The 25,934-nt window shown below is 39.0% G+C and overlaps 1 protein-coding gene across 1 annotated transcript in view; it reads right to left on the reverse strand.

Moving 5' to 3' along the window:
- DISC1 (DISC1 scaffold protein) overlaps nt 1–25,934 on the reverse strand; it is a 209,641-nt gene that overhangs the window by 22,176 nt on the left and 161,531 nt on the right. The window contains 1 exon segment of the mRNA XM_063329039.1: nt 4,871–5,114. Coding sequence (XP_063185109.1) covers nt 4,871–5,114 — 244 coding nt within the window.

The following is a 25,934-nucleotide window of genomic DNA, read 5'->3' on the forward strand; positions in this document are numbered from 1 at the left end:
AGCTTGGATTAATACAAAAAACACTCAAACGCTGACTTTCACTGATGCTTAATGCTGACATTTAAAACGAAGATTAAATTTAAAGTTTCCAAATTATTTTTGAAGCTCTACAAATACAACATTTAATTAAAACTCAGATGAATGCACAGTTTATTTAGCTTTCTAAAGGCTTTGTCCTTTACACATTTCACATTTGCCTCCTGAACCACAGGCTATCTCAATGCACGGTAATGAGTTTACAGCCTGCTGACAGAAGCTTTGTTGGTGCTTGCTGTTGCTAAATTCTGAAAAATGTTGTGTCACATCCTGTGATGACTTCTTTTTAATGACAGGCACCACATTAAATATTAATTATTACTTTTTCATGACTGTCCACTTAGTATCACTTAGAACATTCAGTATCTTTAAAAAAGTGAATCAAATGAAGGCTTTGCAATTATAGAACATCTTCCCAACACCAGAGTGCTCTGCAAAAGACCCTGAAACACCATCCCAGACAGCAAAACTGAAGTATGCAGAGGTGAGGAAAAGACAGCATCCCTTACTCTTACCCCTGCTCTTTGCTTATTTATGGTGGAAAAAGCAAGAAATGAGCTACAAAGAATTCTGATGGGATAACTACCAAAAAATGCTGACTTACAAAATGTAACACTACTGAATTTTGGGTTTTTTACCTTGTAACTTTAATCCCCTCAATTTTCTTGAAATCTAGTAGGTGTTTCTTTCCTTCATAGTGATTAAGAGGGAGCACTGCACAGCATGCCAGATAGCAGAAGAAGAAGAAAAAAGGACAGGTCAGGAACCCAAGCCTGCAGGTGCACACATACTCATGTTCATCAAGATATTTGGTGTTAGGGAGGTCCCAGCACATACACATCTCTCTATTAGTTGTCATCAGTGTTTACGGTGTTATAAAAAGGTTTTGCTTACACATACAACCAAATCAACAAGGAAACAACACATACAAGCATATCAACAAGCAAAAAATAAAGCAAGATATCATAAGGAGTGGAACAAGCAGGCGTTAATATCTGAAGAGAAATGAAATGTTACTGTATTTTTTAGAAATCACCCAGATATGTATCTAACTATGCAATAATGATCATAGCGACTTCCACCTCACTCACCTGTCACCTAGGCAAAATAATTTGCAGTCAGTTTAGAAGTATGGAACATATCTGGGATGAAAACTAGAGCCCATCTTTAATGCCCCAGAGACTTAGGAGACAATCAAGCCCAATTAGTCTCGAAAAGACAAACTAGAACTGCAATGATAGGGCACCTTAATTTCATCAAGATAGCTACCAATTCGAAAGTACACGCTTATATGAAAACTCAAGCATTATCTCAAATTCTCCTGGTTTAAGGACACAAATGCATTGGACAACAATCTGACTTTGACATGACTGAAGCTAGTAATACTGTCTATAACTTTGCTTCAGCATTTTTTTTTTTTTACATACTATAATCTAATGAATTATCTGTAAATGAGAGGAGGACATCTTAAGTTTTAAGTAACTCAGAGTGTTCCACAGGATGATTTTTGCTGGCCCCTCTTTATTTAGTTTGGACCAAAAAATTAGTAATGATGTTTCAATAAGCTGAGCTGCCAAAGCATGTGATTGTCTTCCCTGGCTGTCAGTGTTATAAAGGAAATCTAATTTACCAGATTATTTTGGAACGCCACGGTCTGCCACATAAACAAACTGAGGAAAAAATCTATACTGTCTTAGAAAACACAGTTATGAAGACTATAAAGTAACTGTGGACAGTTAATAAACTTCTGCACGCATGACAGTAAAATATCTGAACTTTCAAAGAATTTATACCTTACATATTTTATACCAGAACATATAATATTTCATATGATCTGGCAGGGATATTTAATTAAAAATGAAAAACGGCCCCTCTGCAAAGCAGTACCTGAGGGTCTAAGTGAAGGGGTTTTTTTCCATTCATCTATTTTGCTTTTCTTATTATTGTTATGTTTCTTATTTGTTTCTTTGTTTTCTAATGAAACCTATACAGTAAGACACAGTTATATGCAAGAAAACAGTATATTATATATCAGCAAAACCAACATCCACAGTAATACTTAGCCCAATACGACATGATAAATAACTGGAGAGCTTCATTTGCAGCATTTCGTCGTAAAGTAAATCCATCACCTGGGAATGAAAGGTACCTTCCACAGCATACATGCACATATGCTATTATTATCCTTTATACTGTTTTGAAGCAAGTAATTTAGTAACCTCTCAATACAAAGAATACCACTTTCCTTTCGCTTCAATGACCAACAGCACTCTCTAGAAATTCCCCTCTGGGGAACAGAGATGACACAGTTGAAGAGAACAGTCTTTCTACAAACATGGCAACCACATCAAGCTACTCCTCCTCACAGGGACACCACAGCCTCGTTAAATAATATCAAGCCAAGTACTGTGACAAATAGATGCTTTTCTATTAGGTATCTCCACTTGATGATAACTGACTACAAAAAGGTTCCCTACTAATGGACAACAGTAAGTTTTCCCATGAAAGTCACACGAATGGCTAAATTTTGAGACTAAAAGCCACACCACTATTTAATTTATTTTTTTGCCACAAGTATGAAATGATTTTTAAATAAAAAAATATAATACCATGTAACAGAGCACTTAAATGCTACAGAATTGGTTTGCCTTTCAACTCAGTCCATTTACAAATCAAGGCATATTCTCTCTTGTACTTCAACATGTTAAAAAATTGAAGTTAGCATCATATTTAAATATATGCGAGGTTTTTAATTTTTGGGGTTTTTTTTTATGTTCTGCCTTGTGATTAATTACTAGGAGATGCTAGGGAATGTTATGCTATAGCTCTTCTCAAAAAGTTTAGATACTGCCTGTCGCTCCTACTGAGATCCTACCAGCTTTACTACCTAAAGTGTACTTGTTTGGGTAAAACTTCTATACCCCACAACAAGGAAAACATCCCAGCTCCTGAAAGTATAAAAGCAAGCTGACCAACCCTAGTTCCAGAATGTAGAACACAGTCTATATTGTTGGGGTTTTTTTATGGTTGCAGTCATCACTGATGTGTAACTTTGCCTCAATGGAGGCAGCACTGAAAGAGAGGAAGGCTATCTGGGTAAGCTGTGATGAAACACAGCTCTGTTGCTCAACTCATAGGGGCTGGAAAACAAATTAACATTCTTATATTAACAAAACCAGTTCTTTTTTTTCCTTTCAATTTTGTCAGTCTAGGAGCGCTGTTGGAATAGATGCAGGAATACCTCCACAGGTCCATCACTGATGGACATTTTCATTTTTCTATTTGGATGTCAGCTTCTGAATGGATTTTGGCTCATTCTCAAAATGAGAGTTTACTCAGGGTACCAGGATAGGCCAGATCCCCAGCAAAGGCATTTATTTATAACACAAAGTTTAAGCACCTAGATGAAGAACTGAAGTTAGGGGGATAGCCTCCCTACATTCCCTCTGTGGTTGATAGAGACAGAGAGGAAATTATCAAAAAGCAAGTTCAAAATGAGGAGCTTAATGAAAGCACTGCAAATATACTTTCCTCTTCCATTAAACATATGGGCAACCTGTCCCTCTGAGTCCTGCACCTCTCTCCAGAACCAGAAGTCACCACGCTTCAGTTGCCTAGATGTCATTCTAGGATAGCAATGCTGATTTCCAGGGAAACCATCTGGATTTACAGGGGTGAAATAGGTGATCATCAACAGCACAAATCTCAAGAGTGCTACGGAAACAATCACAAAACTCCAAATCCTCCAAGAGATTCTCAGCTGCACTGAGAAGCTGCGCTTTTGAGAGAGGAGCACAGCTGTCCATAACCAACAGAATTGCTCATATTACTTCAGCAGACTCATCAGGAATATGATGGGAGGGGGTGAAAGGAAAAAAAAATATGAAAAGCCACAGCTGACCATTTCCAAACAGTCTCTATGTGGAGTCAGTCCACAAACCATTTTCCCTAAGAAACGGCTGCAAGTACTATTGAAGCCCAATTTAAAAACAGAATTTTGTTAATAAGAGGATATTTTACAGTAAGGCAAGGGCCTGCTTTCCACTAAGTCTCAGCCAGTATAAATGCAAAATTAGGCATCAGCTTCCAATGTAATGCCCAGCTCAATGGCTCTTATCATCAGGTATGATTAAGAGCACTTTTAATTTCTGTCAACCAAATTCCAAGGTAATAAAACTGACAACCCCTGTTAGAGGGTTGGGTTTTTTTGTCACAGTGATGGGTGATGAAGCTCTTTAAGAGCTTGTTTACTGTGGCAGTGCAGTTAAAATATTATTAGGTAGCTGTATACTTTTAAGCAAGAACAGAGCAGAACACAAAAAAACTTAAAAGAAATCTATCAGACCCCTTAAGCCTCATGATTTTTTCCTCTTTTTAATATTTGTTGGATGCTGGAAGCCTACTAGCATCTGAGCTAGGAAGCCTTTGGCCATTTCACTAGGGGAGGAAACCTTACTCTCTCCCCATTTCAGCTAACATAGATCCAGGCTAAGAAGTTAGCAGAACTAGCTCAGAGTAAAACTCATCAGTGAGATGAGGAACAGCTGATAATTTGTGTTGAAGACTTAATCATTTTTCCTTTAAATCCTGATGTACATCCTGTATTCATTGCCTGAATAATTTCCACATTTTAAAAAGACTGATGGTGAAAGGATAAAGGGTTGAAGGGCTTCTGAGAAGCTAATAAGCTATTTATTCATGTCCCAGATTGGAGGCCAGATGTTAAGTTCATACTTAACCTGCCCTGCTGACCCGTCACCCAGATTCAACTCCTCCTCTCAAAAGGAAAACCAGCACTATTGCTTGAAATGCAGCTGCAGAACATTTCTGATACCTCTTTTAGCTCACTGTGTTTGAGGCAGGGAAAAGTGCCCCACTCTGTGCCCTTTGGAAAGTGACCTTCTTTTCTTTTCTCAGAATCAGATGGGCCGTCCGCAGTCATCTCCGTCTCTTCCATTTGGTTCTCCTCTTCCTCAAAAAGACAGCAACTGGTTTCTTTCAGTTGAAACCCTCGGATCAACAGCTGACAGGCCTCCAAGTCAGCTTCCCACACTCTTTGGAGCAGCTGGCTCCCGCAGCTGAAATAAAAGCCAAGAGAAAATAAAACCACAGTTCAGGGAGAATAGTTGCTATTTCAAGTAACTTTTGGGGTGACTGCTTATTATTGGATAGAAAATAAAAACAATGAAAACCCAACAGCAGCTCAAATACTTCCGCAGAGATAACACAAGCTATTTCAAACTCAAAAGTAGTAAAATTATGGCCCTATTACAAAGCTGATGCCATAAAAAGCCTTTGTGCTAGGATGTTGCTTCCAACTGTGCAGCATACACGGGGTGCATGTGACCTTCTCCTGATAGGACACAGGTCTAGGGGTCTTGCGATCACAATCAGAGCTTCCTTCACGTTATCAGATATAGAGGCCTGCCATCCTAAAAACAGTCGTGTGGCTTTCCTGAATTTCATGTAGAAGATCATGTGTGAACAATCACACTATTTACAGCATTAACTCAGCTCTAATTTTTGGAAAATAGGTACACTAAATTTCTCGTTAGACTGAAATGTACTTGCTTCAACTCTGGTGAATCAAATCAGATTAAACTATAACACTCTTCCTTTCCTTCAGTCTTACGCTTTTGAGTGTTGTCCTTATCTCTCGCTAATGTGCTTTGGGTTTTTTCTACTTTGTTATCCCACCAAAGAAAAAAGTATTAGGAAATTTGAAATACCAAACTTCTTCATACTTTTAACCCATTGATACCTCTCAGAGATGTCCGCGCATGTTACAAATACCGCATCCAATAGATACATAGATGCACCCAATAGATATTTTCACCTGAAGTAAATGGGAAGTAAAATGGGAATTCTAGGCATAGACAGTTTTTCAGAACACGATACTAAATACTAACATCACACTGCTCATAAGAGATGTGGTCACACCTCCATTTAATACATGTTGTCTCTAAGGAACAAAAAGATTAGGTTGCCTGCTAAAATACAGCAGATCGGTAGCAGAGCCTGGGATGGGACTCAGAAGCACCAATTCCCACAGCAATACACACTTCCAGACAGATTCGAATGCTAATATCTAATAAAAGCAATATTTTTTTTTCACAGTGCTCTTCAAATTATATCATTTGCTGTATAATAGTAAGCAATTATAAGTGACTAAAAGAAGGAAAATAACTATTTAACTTTTCTGACTAAATTAAATACCAGCTTATCTTTTATTCTAAACGAAGGATAAAGGAGCTGCACTGCTTACAATGAATTCATTAATCTAACAAAGGTACGTTTCTAACTCTACGAACTCTTCAAGATACCAAGCTGTAAAATTCACACAGCAATATTTTGAGACTGAGAGCAAAATTAAGCTCCAGAAGCCAAGCTACTTGATCTGTGCTTAGAGGCAGTATATATGTTTAGTGAAGGCAGTATGCAGCATGAGGTCCACAAATTGGTCTCCCGCAAGGAGCTCAGAGTATCACTAATTAGAAAGGGAAAAAATCTCCACCGGATTACACTTCTGTGTTCCATCCAGGTAGCATTTCACTTACCAAGCCAGAAATATAAAATAACCCCCACTGTTTCTCTACTTGTCAGTCACATCATCATGGTTACACAGTCAAAACATTTTCCTGCAGACATACATAAGCCCATTTACTTGCTTCTTTAAAAAGTTTGTTTGCAGCTATATATGGCTTATTATTAAAGCCTCAGAAAATACACTGGAGGCTTAAATCATAATTTCCAGTGTATAGCTTGTTTTGGCTATTCAATTTAATGAAGAGCTCTATTGACAAAACTGGGGCAGAGATAGTGATGTATGTAGTATTCACAGTGGAGAGGATGAATAGCATATATAAAAGTACAGCATAACAGTGCCTGGGCTGCTGTTATTCAGCTCATCGGTCAACATGCTTTTGATTGCATCTTTTACACCCATTTTAATAATCAGCAATTACTGAACATACCGCTAATAGCTTGCTTTTATTTTAAGGACATCTTTGTTTTATCATCGTATCTGTAAAACTTGACCTAAGATACTAAGATGTTCTGCTGAACTTTTCAACTGAAATCCGTGAACGCACATATACTTGCATATTCTGAACATACCTAAGCCCAAGGAGTCTGCCTCTTTTATTCTGTATTTTGAAATTCAGTGCTTAAAAGGATTTTTCAAACACACTTTTTTAATGAAAATTATTTGAAAGCTGCAAATATCTGACACAGAAACACATACCAAATAATTATTAAAAATTATGTTGTCCCTAGCATGCAAAAATCTTTAGCTTTCACATCAGGTGTAAAATCAAGCTCAACTGAATTTCAGAGTTTGGTTTATTCATGTTACTGTATGTTACTATCAAATTGGTATATATGGAAAGTTCAATGGAGGTGCCAGGAACAATTTGCTAGAACCCAATACAAATCCCAATCCATCAACCATTTAGATAGACCCTGCAACAACAAAGCACACCTTAATCACCTGCAATTGTGAACTTCCAAGTGCCAGGGTGCTCATAAGTCCCAATTGCCAAGCTTTGTACAAACACCAGATTACGATGACCAAGTTTAAAACAAGCAACAAGAGCTAGGATATAGATAAGGATGTCCAAAGAAACACGGAGACAACAGTGGGCTGAACATGGCATGTTAGTTGCAGTACAACAATTTAATTAGTTACATCAGTAACTAGTCTAATCACTGTCGAGCACACTGAGGTACCACAGTGAATGAGAATTTTAAGGAATTGCAGGCGGCCAATGAAATAGGTCAGTGGATATCTAAGATCTCCATCTCTCCATAAAGGAATCATGACAGAAAGGCAAAAGATGTCACTATAAAAACGTAATAGGCAAGTGATTAATACCAATGTGGTTTAACAGCTGTAGATGGAAGTCAGTCTTTTGATATTAAAAAAAAAGAGAAGACTGAGTAGGTGGTAAAAGATTGTGAGCAGCCTTGACGTTGAAGGTTAATACTTACGTTTGATGTGACAGGACAGAGGGAACCAGTGGAGAAAAAAATCAAACAAAATGAAATGATCATAAACACAGAATTAAAATTAAAAAAAAAAAAGAAAAAAAAAAGAAGGAAAACAAAAAGAAAGAGAAAGAACAGTCATTGCAGTGGCAACAGCACTTTGAATGGAGGAGAGCAGGGCAAGACTGCTTTTGTCAAGTCATGGCCAGGCAAATGGACATTGAAGTAAGTGAGACACAAGACTCAACCCGAGTAATTTTTTAGCTGGATGGATAGCTGGGACAGGTCTTATCTCAAGGATACTATGCAGAAAGAATCCATAAGAGCAGGCCTTACTTGACTCGAAGAATGGCTGAGACATCCACAGCAACACAAAAGGACACAGCAGGGAGAATTCTGGATTAGGTCAAGTTGATGATGATGAAAGAGCTGCCAGAGAAACAGAGCTATTTATGGACAAGAGGAAATGAATGTAGAACAGGGAGGTTTATCCTTGAGTTCTCTTCATAAAGTGGCAATTGAAATTGTAATTGCAGATGCCTTTACCAAGCCTCAAGTAGTTTTCTACCAAACACACTGGAGACCAGAGGGTACAAGGAAACTAGAGGAGGATATCTTCAATCTACGTGTAATATCAGGTGAAATTCATGTTGAGAGTCATATCCAGCAAGGATTCTCTCTCTTCTGCTTGAAGTCCAAAGAACATTGCTTCTCTGCCTTTCCACAAGATTCCCAGAGGTATCAATGGGGACTGTCTATGTGGTTCTCAGCACAACATTATTCTAAAGCTATTTATAGTGCTAACTGGAACTACAAGAACACCACTTTCCTACTGAGGGCCCTGCAGACATACAAAAGGCACATTCAGTTCCTGAACACTATACCCTAAATGAAAACATGCCTGTGTAAAAATAGCCAAAAGATTTTATATTAAACCCTACTTACACGAAACAAAGTCCCCCAAAATCTCCTCAAAAGAAAATTGGAATCAACATGGGGAGATGTCACTACTTGTAAATCTCATCGTCTCTAGTTTTTAGGAATGGCCTTTGGTGAGTGAATTGTTAGAAGTAGTTTATAATAACCTGAGGTCAACACTATGTGTTGATAGATGTTGCTTATTTTAAAGGACATCCCTGTAAAAAGCCACATCCTGAAAGCCAAGGGAGCAAGACTGAAGCTAAAAGGCTACATAGTAAGACATCTATTTAGAAACTGCATAAACAAAAGATAACTTATAAGGGGAGATGAACCATCACTAAGCAGGAATACTCTGGACAACTTCCTTCTAATAGGTGAGCCACACTAAGGTGCAGATTCAGGAAAGCATGCGCTTGCCTCTTCTCAGTACCTGGCACACATGTTAACACTGCATTCACTGACCCTAAAGGCAGTTTTCTGTGTCAAGAAAGCAGATGAAAAGCAACAAAAATAGTCTGGCAGAACCAACAGGGATTTTCATTACAACAATTAAAATGATTGGAAAGTTTTGAGGCTTGCAGGAAATGGTAACACGAATCAAAAGACTTTGCTTTATATCCCCATTCTTTGTTATCTATTGTACAAAGTAGGGAAAGTTTCTCTAGATATTGGTCACTTACTTCTATTTATATTTTGCACCACAGGGGAGGAACTAGCTCTTCCTACTCTACATTTAGTTATGTCTTTGTTGCCTTTTCTTAAGGTAACAGCCATGCAGTGAACAAAGGAGGCAAGCCTAAGAAAGCACGGAGTAACAATACTTAGAGGAAGGCAGGCAACCATATTGTTTTACTGGTAGCAGAAATCCACCCCTCTCTTTTGGTGTATCCTATTAATTCACAGCCATGCATTAATAGCCTTTCTTGTATTTAACAGTACTTACTACTTCAGAATATGTTTTGCTTCTGTCCTTCATAAAAAAAGGCTTCCAGCCTGATCTGTTCTTGATCTTTAACCTTAACTGTTACATTTTAAGATGCCTACAACCAATCTATGGAACAAACCAAGGACTACAATGTTCCCATCAGTGGGTCAAATGAGGCTCTAAGGAGAGGGAGGCACACAACCCTGTTTTCCCCATCTGGCTGGCGTGCAATGGCAGACTGATAAGGGAAAAGGTATAGCTAAGGCTCATCAGATCACAGCTCTCAGTTGATGAACATAAAAAAACAGAAGAAAGCAGATGCGGGAAAAGGGCCAAAGAAAACCTGGACTCTGCTCAAGCAGCAAAACTTTTTTTTTCCTTGACCTGCACACTATAAAGTCACCTTTGCTAAACATCTGAAATCACAACTTTTTGGTTTTTTTCTTCTTTAAGTCTCCCTAATCCTATAAACCCCTTCATACAACCTCAGTTTCACAACTCAGTTCTTTGCATTGTGTCTCTTCTCTCCATTCTCCTCAGGAGGCAAAAATCTCATGAATTAACTTCATATTGTTCCGATCATGTGGTTGTCTCCCAGTGCGTGAGACATTCATTCTACTCTCTTATTTTAAAGCTTGCTGACAATACTTGTTTGCTGTTCAGCACTATTATTGCACTTCGTGTAAAAACAAGACTCACTCCTCGAAGGACTCCACACTCCCCTGTCGGATGACAACCTGCTCTAACACCTACCTTGGAGACTAGCTAGGACTCCTAGGCAAAGTCTGAAGCTTGTAGTACTTTTCTCTGGCACAATTTGTTTTTCTGACCTTGCCTTCTCCCTTACAAAACATATCTAGAAAACAATAAGTAGCTGACCCTCTTTAAATGTGATGTTCGACCCACTGGAGAACACAGAAGCACAAGAGCCCAAGAAAGCAATCCTCACAATCCCCATCTAACTTCTAGACTCCTACATTTTTGACACCTAATATTTTGCTCTGGGCTGACTTTTATAATATCTATAAAGCCACAGACAAGTCCTCTGCACAACAGCCCTATCCAAAAGACATCCAGCACACCCAGACAAGACATTACAATGCAGCACAGAGATGTGGAAACTACTTTCACACAGCTAGAAGAATAGGTGATAGCAGGGGCTCTGCTTTCTACAGCATCTCAGGAGCAGAGACAAATGTGCAGAAAGGGACAGATCTGAGGAAACCAGTCACCAGCCCAGCCCTCAATGTGGTGGCTGTGGCATCCTCAGGGATGTAGCAAGGCAGAGTATACCTGGAGGTGCAGCAGGCAGGCTAACTGGAGCCAGGTCTCCTGTATTTTGTTGAGTGGTCTAACCTCTACAACATTACCAGAAAACACCCACCACAGTCTTTCAAGTTATTATGGGATTAGGAGCTATCATTTTTCTTGGTTTTGTGAGCAAAAAGAGCAGCAACGGTTCAATTCCCTCCTTTCCCACTTTGGCCAAATTTCAGATGAGTCCTAGTGGAGAAACACAAATACGGGCAGACACCTGTTCATCTGTGGTATTTAACACTGTAGACACCCTAGGCCCAGTAAAATAAACACAGAATGGAACTGAAGTGTAACAAAACCACTTTGGAAGGAAAAATGCCACGCTAGAACACAACCACTCAAACGCTGCGCAACCTCCTTCAGACTGCTGCTGCCTGCTGCACAGACCTTGCTGCTTTCACTTCTCTCCTTGCCCCTCCAGGGACAGTGTATTTCTGCAGGTCTGGCCGCAGGGACAACCTCCACAGGTCTTTATACTCCTTTTCAGTTGAAATGGAACTCTTTCCTTCCCTGCTTCTACCCTCCCCCTGCCCCGTGCTGTTATCTAGCAGGTAACACTGCCATTTTATTATTTGTGATAGCTCACAGTTGTGTCTTTGGATGAAGATCCTATGAAAGATCATGCACAGAACAAGCATATGCTGCGCTATAGAATTAACTAGCTGAGAACACCTAAATTACATGTTATGTTTATAACATGCTCTATTTGCAAACACTTTCAGTTGTGTTGTTTTATCCTCATGTGAAGGACTTTGTAGTATGCATAGGTGGATGTATGTACGTGAAGATGTACAAATATGAAGGAAATAAGACTTTTTAACTTGTATAAATACTTTCCTTTTAACATAACGGTAGTGACTGTGGAGGACAATCAACATACCACATAACTATTATATATTTCACAGCGCTACAATAGAGGTTTCCAACGTGCGTACCAAATTGTCAAAGCAGGGTAAACAAAGGGGAGCTGTGAGTGGAGGCGGTTTCCTACTTCGGATTTGTAGCTGAATGATTTCTATCAGCAGCTGAGAAACGTTAATGAGAATACAGCCTTTAGTGCAGAAGGCAAGACAAACCGCGCGTTAGGAGGAAGCAAATCACTGCTCTGGACCAACTGCAAGTGGGACCAGTGTATCTGATCTCCTTCCATAATTCCATTTTTCTCTCTAGTACCATAGATTTTGATTTAATGAAGCATAATGAAGTTTTACAGCAATAACTGTATGTAAACAAATTGATGAACCAGACATAGGTTGCACCCCCCTCTCATAAATTCCACTCTCCCCCCCGCCCCCCCAACACACACACAAAGAAAATCTAAATTATCTCACATTAATACCTTAAATCAGTCTTGGGCATTTTGTACATATGCATAATGAGGTTACACCACCAATTCTATAAATTGTATAATTAAGAAAAAACAGTTAAATCCATTCTATTATGATGGTTGGATATTAAGATTCCTAAGGAATTTTCTCAGACCTTTCAAATGCTATTAACTTGAACTGACTTCATAAAACATTTCTTAAAAAATTCCTTCCCATTAAGACAGAGTTTTTCACAGAAAGAGGCTAATAATAACAAATAAGAAATAATATTCATGTAAAAATACATGGCCCCTCACAGTGATCTCAGTAAACAGAAACACATAAGTATCTGATAGTATTTTCTGCCAAATGTTTAAAAAAAATAAAATTAAGCCTATCAGTTACGCTCATTATCCCCAAATTCTCCCACTCAGTAAAACATTACCTACTGTATCCAGGATACTGAAGGATTAGAATCTAAACTGAAATTCAAAACCAATCTGTTAAGAATCATGACATCTTTCTCTTGACCACAGAAAAAAACCCTGATATCAGCATCTTAAGGACAGAACTACCACCTTGTATTTTATGTGAAATGTACATATTTTATATTAGCTTTTTCTTTTCTGAAAGGCCTGTTCAAAACAACAAGGAAGAACAATTTTTCTAGTGCTTAAAACCAATAACGGACATTCGATTAGTGTTATTAAAAAACAAGATACCACACAATACCGAACAATATTTTTGTCATTTTCTCTTCAATCCTCCAGTCATCTATTTTACCCAGCACAAAACTTTAATCACGGCCTGTCATCTTTCTATCAATATTCAATGCCACTGTGTTATACTTAAATTATCTCCACTGGAAACACAAAATGATAGACTGCTGCAGCTGATGGTTTTCACTTTGATTCTTAATGCAAGGCGGATGCAGGAACAGGACCGACATGTCGAACGCAGGAAATTAAGTAATTTAAAATGGAAGAAGGAAGGCACCTTGTAGTAAGAATTTACTACTCAATTTTGTCCCTACATTTACTGTACAGTTTATTTTTACTAAATTACCTAATCTATAATGTAAAAATTTACTACCTACTTTCAGGACTATTTACTTCTCTTTAAAAAATGGAACAGAGTAATGGTCCTCTGCCCCTACCTCCACTGAAACATCTATTACAAATAATCTGTTCTAAGAATAAAATACTTAACTTTGATAGATGAGGAGTAAGCTACCAGGGAATTCTTCTTATTAAGCAGTACACATAAAGCCAGCTTCTTAACCCTAGTTTATCATTTACCTCATTCGTAATCTGATAAGGTACCTTCAGGTTTGGTACTAGCTCTGATAACTCAGTCTGCATCCTGCTTGCCTTTGGCTCCTGCAATAACAGCAAAGCCCCACAATGTCATTAAACAGTTGGGCTGGTTTGGTTTTTTTTTTTTTTGACTGAATGAGAACTGCTGGAATTAGATATTTTTTCTGCACTATTTAATATTTGATCCCAAATCAGATTTAAAGAGGAGGCATGAATTAGGCCCTGACTTTGGAAAGCCTGCATCTCAGGATCTATGTACTCATCTAAGCTCTGTTCAAACAGTTGACCCGCTCACAAACCTAGATACTGTCATCAGCATGAACCCCACAATGGAATCAACTTCTAGTGACTTCCACCGAAACTGATGCAATTCAGTGGCTTTCAAAGTCACAACCAGTTCTAATCCAAGAAGATACACTTGTTTCCAAAAGTATGCCACAGGAACAAAGCACAGCGTTTGCATTGAGGTCACATTCTCAGCTGCCACAAATCCGCACTGCTGCAATAGCAGCAATGGCTATTTATACCGAGAGAAGAACACGTTCTTATCGCAAAGCAATTAGAATAATGAGTCTGATCTCTTATTCTTTATTACAGTCTCTGACCACAAGCATTAGGAAGCATATAGAAGGAATTTATAATTCTCCCATCATTTTTATTCACCTCTGTTCTCTGGTATGAAATTCAACATTTTGTAATATATTCCCCTCTCTGAAAGGGTAACAGATTTAGAGTTTCAGTGTCAAGTGCACTTGGGAATGTGAATCACCCTGCATACTACCGACTGAGCAGGAATTAAGCATATATAACAATTAAAAACAACAGGACAAAGAAATGCCTTTTTAGAAAAGATACAATTGGGAGAGATGATATACTGTCATCATGTGGGAATGTACCTTGAAATTCACCCTTTGTAACCAGGAAGTCACACCTGGAAAAATGAGAGTGTTGGCCAAATACTGATGTCAATAGCCATGTGCTTACGGAGTTCCTCTGAAACACCCGAGGGCACAATATGACCCACTGTTGCTGCAGGGTCAAATAAGGTCAGGAGCCAAATCCTGTTCTGGTTCAAACAGAGCAAAACAGAAAAGGCAGGGTCTACAGATCCTCCCTGGTTGAACCCTGTTAGCTACAACGGAACCAGTGCTGCTGCTGACAGCACATTTCACATTGCTGGGACCTGTGTTTCTTCCCAAACTGGCAGAGTACATCCCCAGCAGTAAGTACATTAAGTAATGAATACTTCCAAATGCTAGTGGGAAAAACTGTCCCAGTTGCATACAAGATAGAGCTACCCTACATCTTCATACTCATGCCATGCAGGTGGTGATATTTTATTTATTTTCTACTTGTTTAATCATCTTGATGCTTGTATATAATTGGCCGGTCAGGACTTTGAGCAATGTATCATCCAAACACAGGACAGAAGGCTTTAGCAGCACAGCTGGACAGCAGGCAGATGACGTCAAACGTCCATCTTCACCTTCCTTGATTGCTCTACACCCACTACCACTGTTGATGGCAATCCTGCTCAAGACAAAGTTCCTGAGAAACGCACAAACTGGTTTCAAGTCTTGTCTTCAGGAATGCACTCAGAAACGGTAGCAGTAGGAAAATAAATGTCCACCTCCGAACAATTTTCTTGCCGAGTTCAGGAGGTCTTTCTCACTATGCATATTAACCTACTTGCAACCACTACGAGGACCTGAGAAGACAGAAAAAGCTTAATGCCACGGACAGAGGTGACAAACAGCTTTGCACACTCCTCTCCTCACATAGTCATACCTCCACAACTAAGATAAGTTGAGGTTTGCATGAAATTAGCTCACAGAGAAGACAAGAGCAGGGCAGTGCCGGACAAGGCACAGGTGATGCTGATGGGCAAAGAGAAGCACTTTGAAAAGTTTACAGCCATGATGCACTCACCTTTTTCTCAGTAAAAACAAAAGTCTAGGAAAAGTCCCACGAAATTACAGGAACCAGTTTCCGCTTAAGCAGATGTCTTTTTATCAAGTTTTCAAGCTCAGTCCCTAGATTCTACAGTGCCTCTCACCTGACACTATGCCCTTACTAAACATCTGCAAATAACGCTAGCACCTCCTGGTGCAAATTTTCTCCATTATCTGGATGGGATGATGACACCACTATCCTTTAGCTTGACAAAGTATCCGGAGGTAACTCCTCATCAGCTATAGCACCTGCAAATGCATCCTCATGTTGATGGTCTTGGACCTTATCTGAAAATCCTAGGATGAAGTCAGCAGCTGAATATTCTTTCTGAAGTGTAATGGAGCTGTGAGATAGAAATACCTCACAGCCAAAGCATTTTTGCATTGGAAATGGAAAACTATTTAAAAGCATATCATCAAAGCTCATTGTATCAACCTTCCCTTCATTAATGCAAATACACATTAACATAGATATCGATAAGAAAAACTGTATAGGCTTCCAGGACAAAAAGCCACACAGCCTACTCGCAGGGGAGAGAAAGCCGGTGTGACTGATGTCAGTCATGTTAGACATTCACCATTCACGAAATGCGGTCCTCTTCACATTCACAAGTATAACTGATTAACAAACAAAAAAAATTGATTAATATGAATTTCAAACTCTTAATAAAATTAATGTAATTTATCCCTGGAAACATTCAAGGTCAGGTTGGATGGGGCTCTCAGCAACCTGATCTAGTTGAAGATGTCCCTGCTCATCTCAGAGGGGTTGGTCTAGATGACCTTGAAAAGTCCCTTCCAACCCAGACTATTCTATGATTCTATGATAATTCACTCAAATAGAAAGAGATGAGAAAACAGGGAAGAGCACAAGTGATTGTGCTCTAGGCAATCCTGCTTTAGCAGGGGAGTTAGACTAGATGATCTCTAGAGGTCTCTTCCAACTCTGAAGTTTCTGTGATTCTGTGATTGAAAAAACAAAGGAAACGTTCTGCTCCAAAATAGGGAAACCTCAGCACACCAAAGCAGCAAAACGATGTAGAATTACTTATTATTGATGAGGCAAGAGTTTGCAGTGGAGAGGACTACCATGACATTAATGAGTTTCAGCAAAGTGTTGAACCCTGGTTTTGTGGGCTTGACTGACCAGCACTAGAACAATGCAGCGTACAAAAAAAAAAAAAAAGGCACACAGAATAAGAAAAGATCATAGCAAAATACACAATTACAAACCAGCTAGAGAGGCTGTGAACTTTCAGCGCATTTTCTTTCTAAGCAAGGGCAATACTTTCTGTTTTTAGAAGGGGAGACCCAGCCTTGTCCTCTGGTGATTTTTGCTATGGTAAGCATAAAATGAATGGAAGACAAAAAGCCTGGAAGAAAGGGGCGGGGGGGGAAGCAGGCAAGCTTTTCCATGAATAAGCAGCAAAATCCCCTGTCACCTTCTCTTTACCAATGCTGCACACTAACTACTGCAGTTAATTCAGTAACTTTGAAAAAGCACTAGCCTGGATGAAACCTGAATTAATTTGGAGAGTTAGTAAAGGATGTGTGACCATGTGCTTTGCTTTTTCTAAAGCCTTAAAGCTTTAGAGACACTGGAAACTGGCCTCATATCTGACCTCCTTTTTTTTAACAAAAAGATCTATTTTTCAATGCTGAGATTAAGTTTAAAGAGAACAGAGCTTTCCTCAACTTGACATAAAACAGTAAAATCATGTGCCACAGTTCCTTCACCTCCCAATTAAAAATGGAAAAAAATAAATCAATATTTATGACCCAGAATCCCTGAACAGGCAAAATGCGAAAAAAAAGGAAGAAGAGACAGCAACAATTGATAAGCTTGTGATACTTGTGCCCTTCTTCACGTCTTATCACCTCATACAGAAGCCAAACGGTCATTAAAAGATGTTCAGGGCACAATATATACCAAATATACATGGGTGCAATACTAACTGCCTACTAGGACTTACAGTGGAAAAGTACATTTTCTGTAGTGTTCCCTTCCCCCAGACAACTGCTGGACTCAAAAGCCTCCCCATCACATCCCTTGCTTTCTGCAAAAATCTCCCTCCGCACTTTCAGCCAGCAGTTTTAATTCCTCAGGAATGAAAACAAAGTCCTCCTCCCCTTGCAACCAGCATTCATTTTATCACTGCAGACCCAGAAGATCCTTGTTACTGCCAAAAAAGACATGGTGGGTTCCATCAATGCAATTTTCTCCTATCTTGTGGAGGCCACAGATAGAAGCAACCATGGTTTTAAGGTTCTGTTTTTCAGTAGTTTCTCACTTAGTGGAAGAAGCCCTCCTCCGTTTTTACTGCTTGTGCAATGTGCATTTTATCTATAGATGAGTATAAATATTAGTTCTGTCAGTGCTGAGAGACACAAGTTACAGGTCAGGAACCAAGAGTCGCATCCTGGCACGAGACGTGTGTTTGTCTATCAAAGGATCTCCACTAGCACTTGGCACCAGATCACCCTGAAGATGAAATGCACGCTATGCCGCAGGGACATGATTACAAACTTTATCTGCTGCACTTCCAGAAAGATGATTTCAGTTTCCACCCCTTGTGGGTATTAGCTACATTTTCACATCCACAGACAAAAGGAACAGCAAAGATTCTCTCCTCTCCTCCAGACCCAGTTAATCTAGGCTAATCTATTTCCATGAAGCAATACCATCAAATTTCTTGTGAGATTATTTAAATTTACTAAGAGCTTCTAAGATACTATACTCTGTCAGGACATTGCAGATGTTTTCAAATATATTGTAAGTGATTGTGAAGGTAATAAGAACATTTAATGGGAACCTGAACTGTGGTCCTGCAGTCTAAGATATCTTGAAAAATAATCTGCTGTGTTTTAAAGGTGAGAATAGGTTTTCTGTGAATCAAGCGCTTTCTTACATTCCTACTGCCCAACTTCACCCCCCCCATGATATACAGAGAGGAGATACACAAAAATAGGTGTGCTAAGGAATAAAGCTGGAAGCAAAGAAGGTAAGAATAAAATCTACAAAGTGGAAACAAGACAAATGGAAGGAAGGGAGACAGAGAAGCCACAATAAAGGAAAGACCAGGAGAAGAATCAGAAGCCCCCTCTCTAAGAATGCTAACTTGCTAAGAGCAATTCAAGAACAGCATACAAGACAGCACACAAACTTAAAACAGAGGGGGAAACAAGAAATAGAATAAGAATGGATACTTAAGTTTTCTTTCTCTGTTAATTGGATTCACCGTTGTGAAAATTAAGTTTCCAAAACTATTATAAAAAAAGTATGTATTTCCCAAATAAGGCTGGGCCAATACATCAACCAAAAAAATCACCTGTAATTTATTAAGTAGCATACTTAGCAGCTTGCTTTTCATTATTCATGCTCCTTTTATTCATTAATATTTTGGGCAAGTGAACTTCCCCTCGCTACATTAGCACCAAAACAGTCAGTTGGATAGTAAAAAAGCCTGAATACCATTTCTGAATATTGAGCGGGAGCAACTGTGCACGTACATGCCATTTTGACAATTCTTCCCTCCCCTATAGAAATCTATTTAAAATGCTATTTTTGTTCACAAGTTCCTGTGTTCTTGCTACCAGTTACACTGTTGAGGTGATAATCCTTCAATGCCTGGTATCATCATAACCTTTCCACAGCAAAGTGCTATGACATAAGTTGCTGTTTTCAGGCTGGAAGAGAATATCAGGAAAACACGAGCCTTTAAGAAACAACAATACTGTTTTCATGACAGCGTCTCTCATGTAGACTGAGGGATAAGGTAACTGCAACAAAGTGAATGCACTGTTCAGAACAAGGAGAATTGATTCTCCAAAGTAAAGTCTTTGATCATCCCCATATGGGTTAGGTGACACCGCACTGCTTTTTCAACATTACTGAACCCAGATAAGTTTTTTTGGTGGTGGTTGAATCCTTTTTGGGAACCCATCAGTATGGTAAAACTACAAAATATGTTCAAAAAGAGACTGTTTAAAGAACAGCAAATTACAGTTGAGGGAGAATGCCTTCAGATGTCATAGAATTGTGCAAAAACTTTTTCCAGTTTTGTGAATCTGCTAAGTTATTTAGCATATTCACTTTCAGTAACATCAACTTGTAACCGTGTTTCAAGTTTTCAGTATTTAAGACAATCACACCAGGCCTAGTCCTGCAGCCCTTTGTTTCACGGGGCCGGCAACACAAATGATTACACTGACATCCAAGGACACTTTTTCAGGGAGATAAAGATAACTCACGAACAACAGCTTGAAGTCACAGGCAAACAACATTTTAGGAAACTACCCCTGTATAAGCAATATTATATTAAAAAAAATAAATATCCCATGCAGAGGGGAACAGTAGAGAAGTCGTAACCAGGTAAGAAAGAGAGCTATGTATGCATCCACAAAGACACTCAGTCCTTTTGATGCATTCTAAGACCATCTTAGACCAGCCTGAAGACCATCAGCAGCATAAAACGCCGTCCCTTCGGTGTGCTCTGCTATTCAGAGCGTTCATACCCAGCTCTGCTCCCAAAAACATTTCTGAAACTTAGTATGTTTTAAAGGATACCTGAGACAACCCAAGACACTTGGTATGTGAACTAACAGGATGAATAATAAGGGAAGAGAACAACCGTTTTAAGACTGTTCATTTTCAAGCAAACTGGAATGTGATATGGTGGCAACTATTCCTGACTTGTCCTCTTCTAGCATGGGACCCTCAGGACATTGGACATCTTGTCTGAAGGGATAGACCTCAGTGAAGATGACACATTCAAACACATTAAAAATACTGCCTGCAAATGAAAACCACAAATTTCTGATGCAGAATGCAGGCATACGCTAGCAGCCTGAGCAATCCGGTTGCAGCTACATTTATTCTGAACTAGTCAAGTGATGTTAGATTGAAACCTTTAAAAAAAAAAAAGTCACAGATGTATGAGATCAGATAAAACACGCCTTGGGCTCGACTTCTGCTTCTTCAATAAATGCAGGCTGTCCTAAACACAATCCCCTTCACACTTCAGTGAACAAAGAGCCATGCAGATGAGCACACCTTAGATCAGGGTAAGAATCCACTACATTTCCTGCACCGTGCCTCCATGAGTTGAAAAAAAGCCACCCATTAACATGAAAACAAAGATTGCTGAACAGAAAACGAACCAAGACAAATAGCAAAAAAGAATCAATTAAAGAAGAGAGGTTTTGCATATGTTTGCAAAGTTACCAGGTGCTGTATCATTCAGCAACCAACAACGGCAAAGCAGAGTCGTTGCAATAGTACATCTTACTAGCAGGCATATTTATTCGTTTCCCCATTCTTGCAGAATAGCACAGAAAATAGCTCAATAAAACACCTTTGCGTAATTGTCACCAGTTATTCTTGAACAACATTATTCCCCCAAAATAATTTCATGATTCCTATCTGGGAATTAGAAAAAGCAACTAAAAAGCCCTGTTTTTGTGATGAATGGAAGCCACAGCATAATCTTTTTGAGGCCTGGAGAACAGTACAATCACATTAAATTCCCTCAGCTCAAGAAATGTCATCTTTACATCAGATGGTACAAAAAAATTGTTTCCAGCCTGAGGCAGTTATGATAAGGGATTTAGAAGCCATCACCATGTGGGCCATGAGATATAAAGGAATGCATCACCGCATATAAAGTGTCTGCTGCTCACAATTTCAGAGCTAATGTTCTCACAGCTGTGTATGACTTAGACCAGCTGGGAAGAAGAAAGGGACTAAATGAGTCACCAGAAGGATCTTGTATTTTGTCTAACCTGCATTTAACACTCCTGCAGCAGAACTGTTGGTAAGCAAAATAAGATTGGATCATTATCTGGCAAGGGATGGGGCTGTGAGCTGTCTTGGAAGCGCAGTGGAAAACACAGAGTCTTGGGGGGAGGTAGGCAAGGATGGCATTCTCAGTCCTATCTGTGCACTTATATCCTCCCAGCAGCTGAAACAGTGCGACTGAGGCAGGTCACAGGTTACACAGAATTACCGCAGGCCATCTGGCATTCCCAAGCATGCCTGTGCCCCTGCCTATACAAGAGGGGAAAGCTTTTGGAAAGCCTTCCTCAGCAGCCTTAGCGCTGCAGTTCTCCTCTGGCAGACACCAGGCTTTCTACACAATGACATACGGGACACTAACAGCCCAAGATGAAACCTTACCCTTACAGAAGAGTCTGTAGATGGCCACAGAGGAACTTCGTCATGAAAATGCCTGATATTTGCAAGCTTGTACTGGTAGGCTTGGACACCACAGGCTGCGCTTCAAAAGCGGCGTCAGACTTCAAACAGAGCTCTGGGTGGGTACAGGAGGCTAAAAAGCTCGAGTTGGATGCAGGGATCTCACCTCAACCCAGGACAGTTTTGAGAAACGTTTAAATGCTAACTGTTTAATTAGCGATGAAGGCAGCTCCTTCTGGGGTTTCTGCTGCCTCAGGGTTCAATGCTCCATGACAGGTCTGGCTCTTACATTCTGAGTGCACGCAGAAGGATGAATGATGGTCCCAAGATCTTTGACATTTTATCTGCTCTCTGCCTCCTCCCCCCTCAAAATGTATTTTCGCTTGTGAGATGCTCCTTCATTGTATATCATATCTATCACGAATTGCTCAAGCTATGGTTCAGGCACAACTTTCATGTTAACACGCAATGCCACTCAGGAAATATTTGGTATGCCAAAAACCCCAGTTCTTAGGGTAAATGTCAAATCATTCACAGCATACAAAAAAAATAAATCTTCAGATGATGCTCTTTTATAACAATTCCACCACATTTACTCCATCTGCTTAAGAGTGCAAACTTTCACAGATTATCAGTTTCTAATAAGTTTCACAAGGGCAATGTATTCCAAACATGTTTCTATGGATATCTATTAAATGGATGCTTGAAAAATAAAAGCATTGTTATTTCATCCTAAATCTCATGAAGTCGATTTGCACCATTAATTTAATCTTAGCTTTCTTTGGTATAAAGAAATACTTAAAAAGTATAGAAACTATATAAAAAGAAAAAGTTGGTTTGTTGGGTTTTTTTTTTTTAAATGGCTTGTTTCCCTCTACTACTGCAGGCATAGCACAGTAGTGTCTCCAAAGGTAAGACTGAGCTGAAAGAAGCAAAGCCTTTTACTGCATGTTTCAGTGATGTAACTGAATTCCTGGTTTTGCACAGCACTTTATAAGATAACTGTATTTCCTGTGGAACATATACTACAAAGGCAATGGTCTGGAAGATAAATTTATTTTTTTTAAATGTTACCTCGTTCCACACATTTGTTTTCGTTTCTCCAGCTATCAAATACAGTTCTCACACAGATCAATCTTTTTATGCACATGCATTCTCACAACCCCCTCTGCGCTGGAAGGGAAATAGGCTGAAGCTAGGACAGAGACTTAATGAGATACACAGCGCATGTAAAATGTGATAGATACACAATTGCTCATGTCGCACGATTTTCATTGAGATATGTAAAAGCTAGCAAATAACTGAGAGGATTATGACTTTTCATGCAGAAATACATTTCAAAGGTTTCTTATCCATTTAAAAGGCAGGCGATTTTTTTGGTATCTTCAAAAACAAGTGAATATTTACAAACCCCAAGTCTAGACAAGGATTCCCACATCTAAGTATCTAAACAAATGTAACTTTGTACTTTCTGTCCATCGATTTCAAAGGTGTTTATTGGTACCCCACACATTTGCAAAATCTGTATTGATTTAGGAGACAGCATTTAAGAACGAAATCCCAACCCAAATCTTCTGCTCTTATGGCTTTATAGGACCCTCTCCTGGGCTCATTTCATGACCCTCAACCATTTACATGACTTAAGCTCACTTATGGCAGAACTTGGTGGTTCTTGAAAGAGTTGGACTGCTGAAGCACACTTCAGTTATGGTAATGATATAAAGCTCCAGCAGAGCCTTCACTTGGAGTGGAAAGAAGTGAGATGAAGAAATACACTTTCTGTGGAAGACCACGGGTCAGCTATAGTAAACTTGTAGTAAGGGACAGCTATAGTAAACTTCTCCCGTACAATCCCTCTTAAACAGCTCAAGTGATGAGCTGCAGTTGCCTAAGCAAAACTTCTTGCACTTCAAATATTCATACAGACAGATGTCTTCACTGCACCCAGTTTCATTATCCTAACTCTGACCACTTTTGCACATCTCCTCTTTACTAGCAAAAGGTAAACGATTTGCAAGGTCTGCCGTGGAAGTGACGGCAAGGGTATTTACATTCTCAAAAGAGCAGCTAGTGATTTAATGTATAAACTCTAGGAGTGGCTTGATGTATATTGGTGACTGGAAAAGAGACAGCCTGCAGGATTATGAAACATGCTATTTATTTATTCTTTTCTTGAAGGATACTATCCTCTACAACTGTCAATCCACTGCTCAGAAAACAAACTGTATTTTTAAAGGAAAAAACAACGTCAAGTAATCTGTATATTTAATGGGTGGTTGGCCTTCTTTAGGGTGAGATTATTAGATACTAAACATATTTCCTTTTTTGTCAACGCATATTTCCCCTTTTGTGTAGGTGCAAGACTATTAAAAGAGTACTGCTCTTAATCAGAGTAATGTTCTATTAAGCTACTTGAGAACAGATGTATTCTGTAGGGTGCAGTCAGAAGTACTGTATGTGTTTTAAAAAAAAAAAAAAGGCACCCCAGCGAATAAGCTAGGTTCTCCCCCCCCCCAAAAAAAACACGAACCAACAAAAAAAAAAATCACAAGAGGAGTATATTCCAGACTTTACTTAAGAAAATAAACAAAAGAGAAAAGGAGGAGGGGAGGAAAAACATTTTAATTGATAAAACAGATACTTTTTAATTTTAATAGTCATTAAAGCTGTTTTTGGTCTGAGTTTGCTCCATTAATTTTTTTCTGGAAGTGGACAAAAATTAGATTTCTAACAGATCTACGTTATTTTGAAGCTGTATCTTATATTGAAGGGTTTTGAATCTAGGTTGTTCCTATTCAAAACATTAGCTAGCAAAATGATCTGTTTCATCCAGAGAAAAGTTCTAGAAGCTTATTTTAATTCATGCTGCACAGACTTGATCCTCTATTGGTTTCAAAGGCAACTAAAAAAGCACAATCATGAGCCAGATGCAAATTCTACCTCTGTCTACAATGTAAACTTAAAACTTACTATTTAAATTTTCCTTAGAGAGTCTTTCTTTAGGTTATGATACATATAAAGGAGTAATTTGAGCACCTATATGAAGACCAAAAAAAAAGCGAAACAGTCTGTCAACTTACTCCTCTATGGGGGTGGGGGAGTGTAAAGCCACCTCTTGGGGTCTTGCTTATTTTTTTTAATTACTCAGGCTGTGAAGCAGGTGTAGGTAATTACTTAAAGCCCAAACAACCTTTAAAAAACACAAGTATCTATAACCACTTTATTAACATAAATATATTAAAAAAAAGTAAAGATGTAGCATCTTAGAGACTTCTTTCTGGTAAAAACACTAGATATTTTCTCTTCCCACCAATATTAAAAGAAATTCTTAGCCCTTAATTACTTGGTATAAACTATTTTTAGAATAATACCATTTGTACATATTGAAAAATTGTCACTGGTTCAGGAGACTGCATCTTTGCCATCTGGGGACTTGGCCAGCACATGGTGGGTTTTTGGGGAGTTTTTTTGTTGGGTTTATTTGGTGAGTTTTAGGGGGTTTTCTTGATGACGGGTTTTTTTTGGGTTGTTTTTTTTTTTTTTTCTCCTTAAGGGCAGGAAGGGAAATTTTAGAAGCTTGGGAGCACCACAACAGTCTGTTAGAGGAAGAGAAGCTGATGGCAAACTCCAAAGTGCATGTTAAATGTACCAGTACGGCTGCAGTGATGTACTCGGACTTCCTACATTCGTCTCCTCAGCAAAGGCTGGGAAGAACACTTGTCCCGACAGCAAAACTTTGAAGCCTATAGCCGAAACAGGCCCAGGGTTATGTAGTACTGAGGAAGGGAATCCTTGCATATAAAAGCAACAAATGATATTACAATATTCGACAACTCTTAAATCTGCTACGGGAAATTTGAAATGGTTAACTAACTGTTCATTAAAAAAAAAAAAAATGTTTCCAAAATATAAAGCAGTGCCAAAAAGAAGGTTTAACTTTTCATCCCTCCCCTGAAATGATACTCCCCACAGAAGCAGGAT

Source organism: Chroicocephalus ridibundus, chromosome 3 (assembly GCF_963924245.1).
Source record: "Chroicocephalus ridibundus chromosome 3, bChrRid1.1, whole genome shotgun sequence".
NCBI classification, from domain to species: Eukaryota; Metazoa; Chordata; class Aves; order Charadriiformes; family Laridae; genus Chroicocephalus; species Chroicocephalus ridibundus.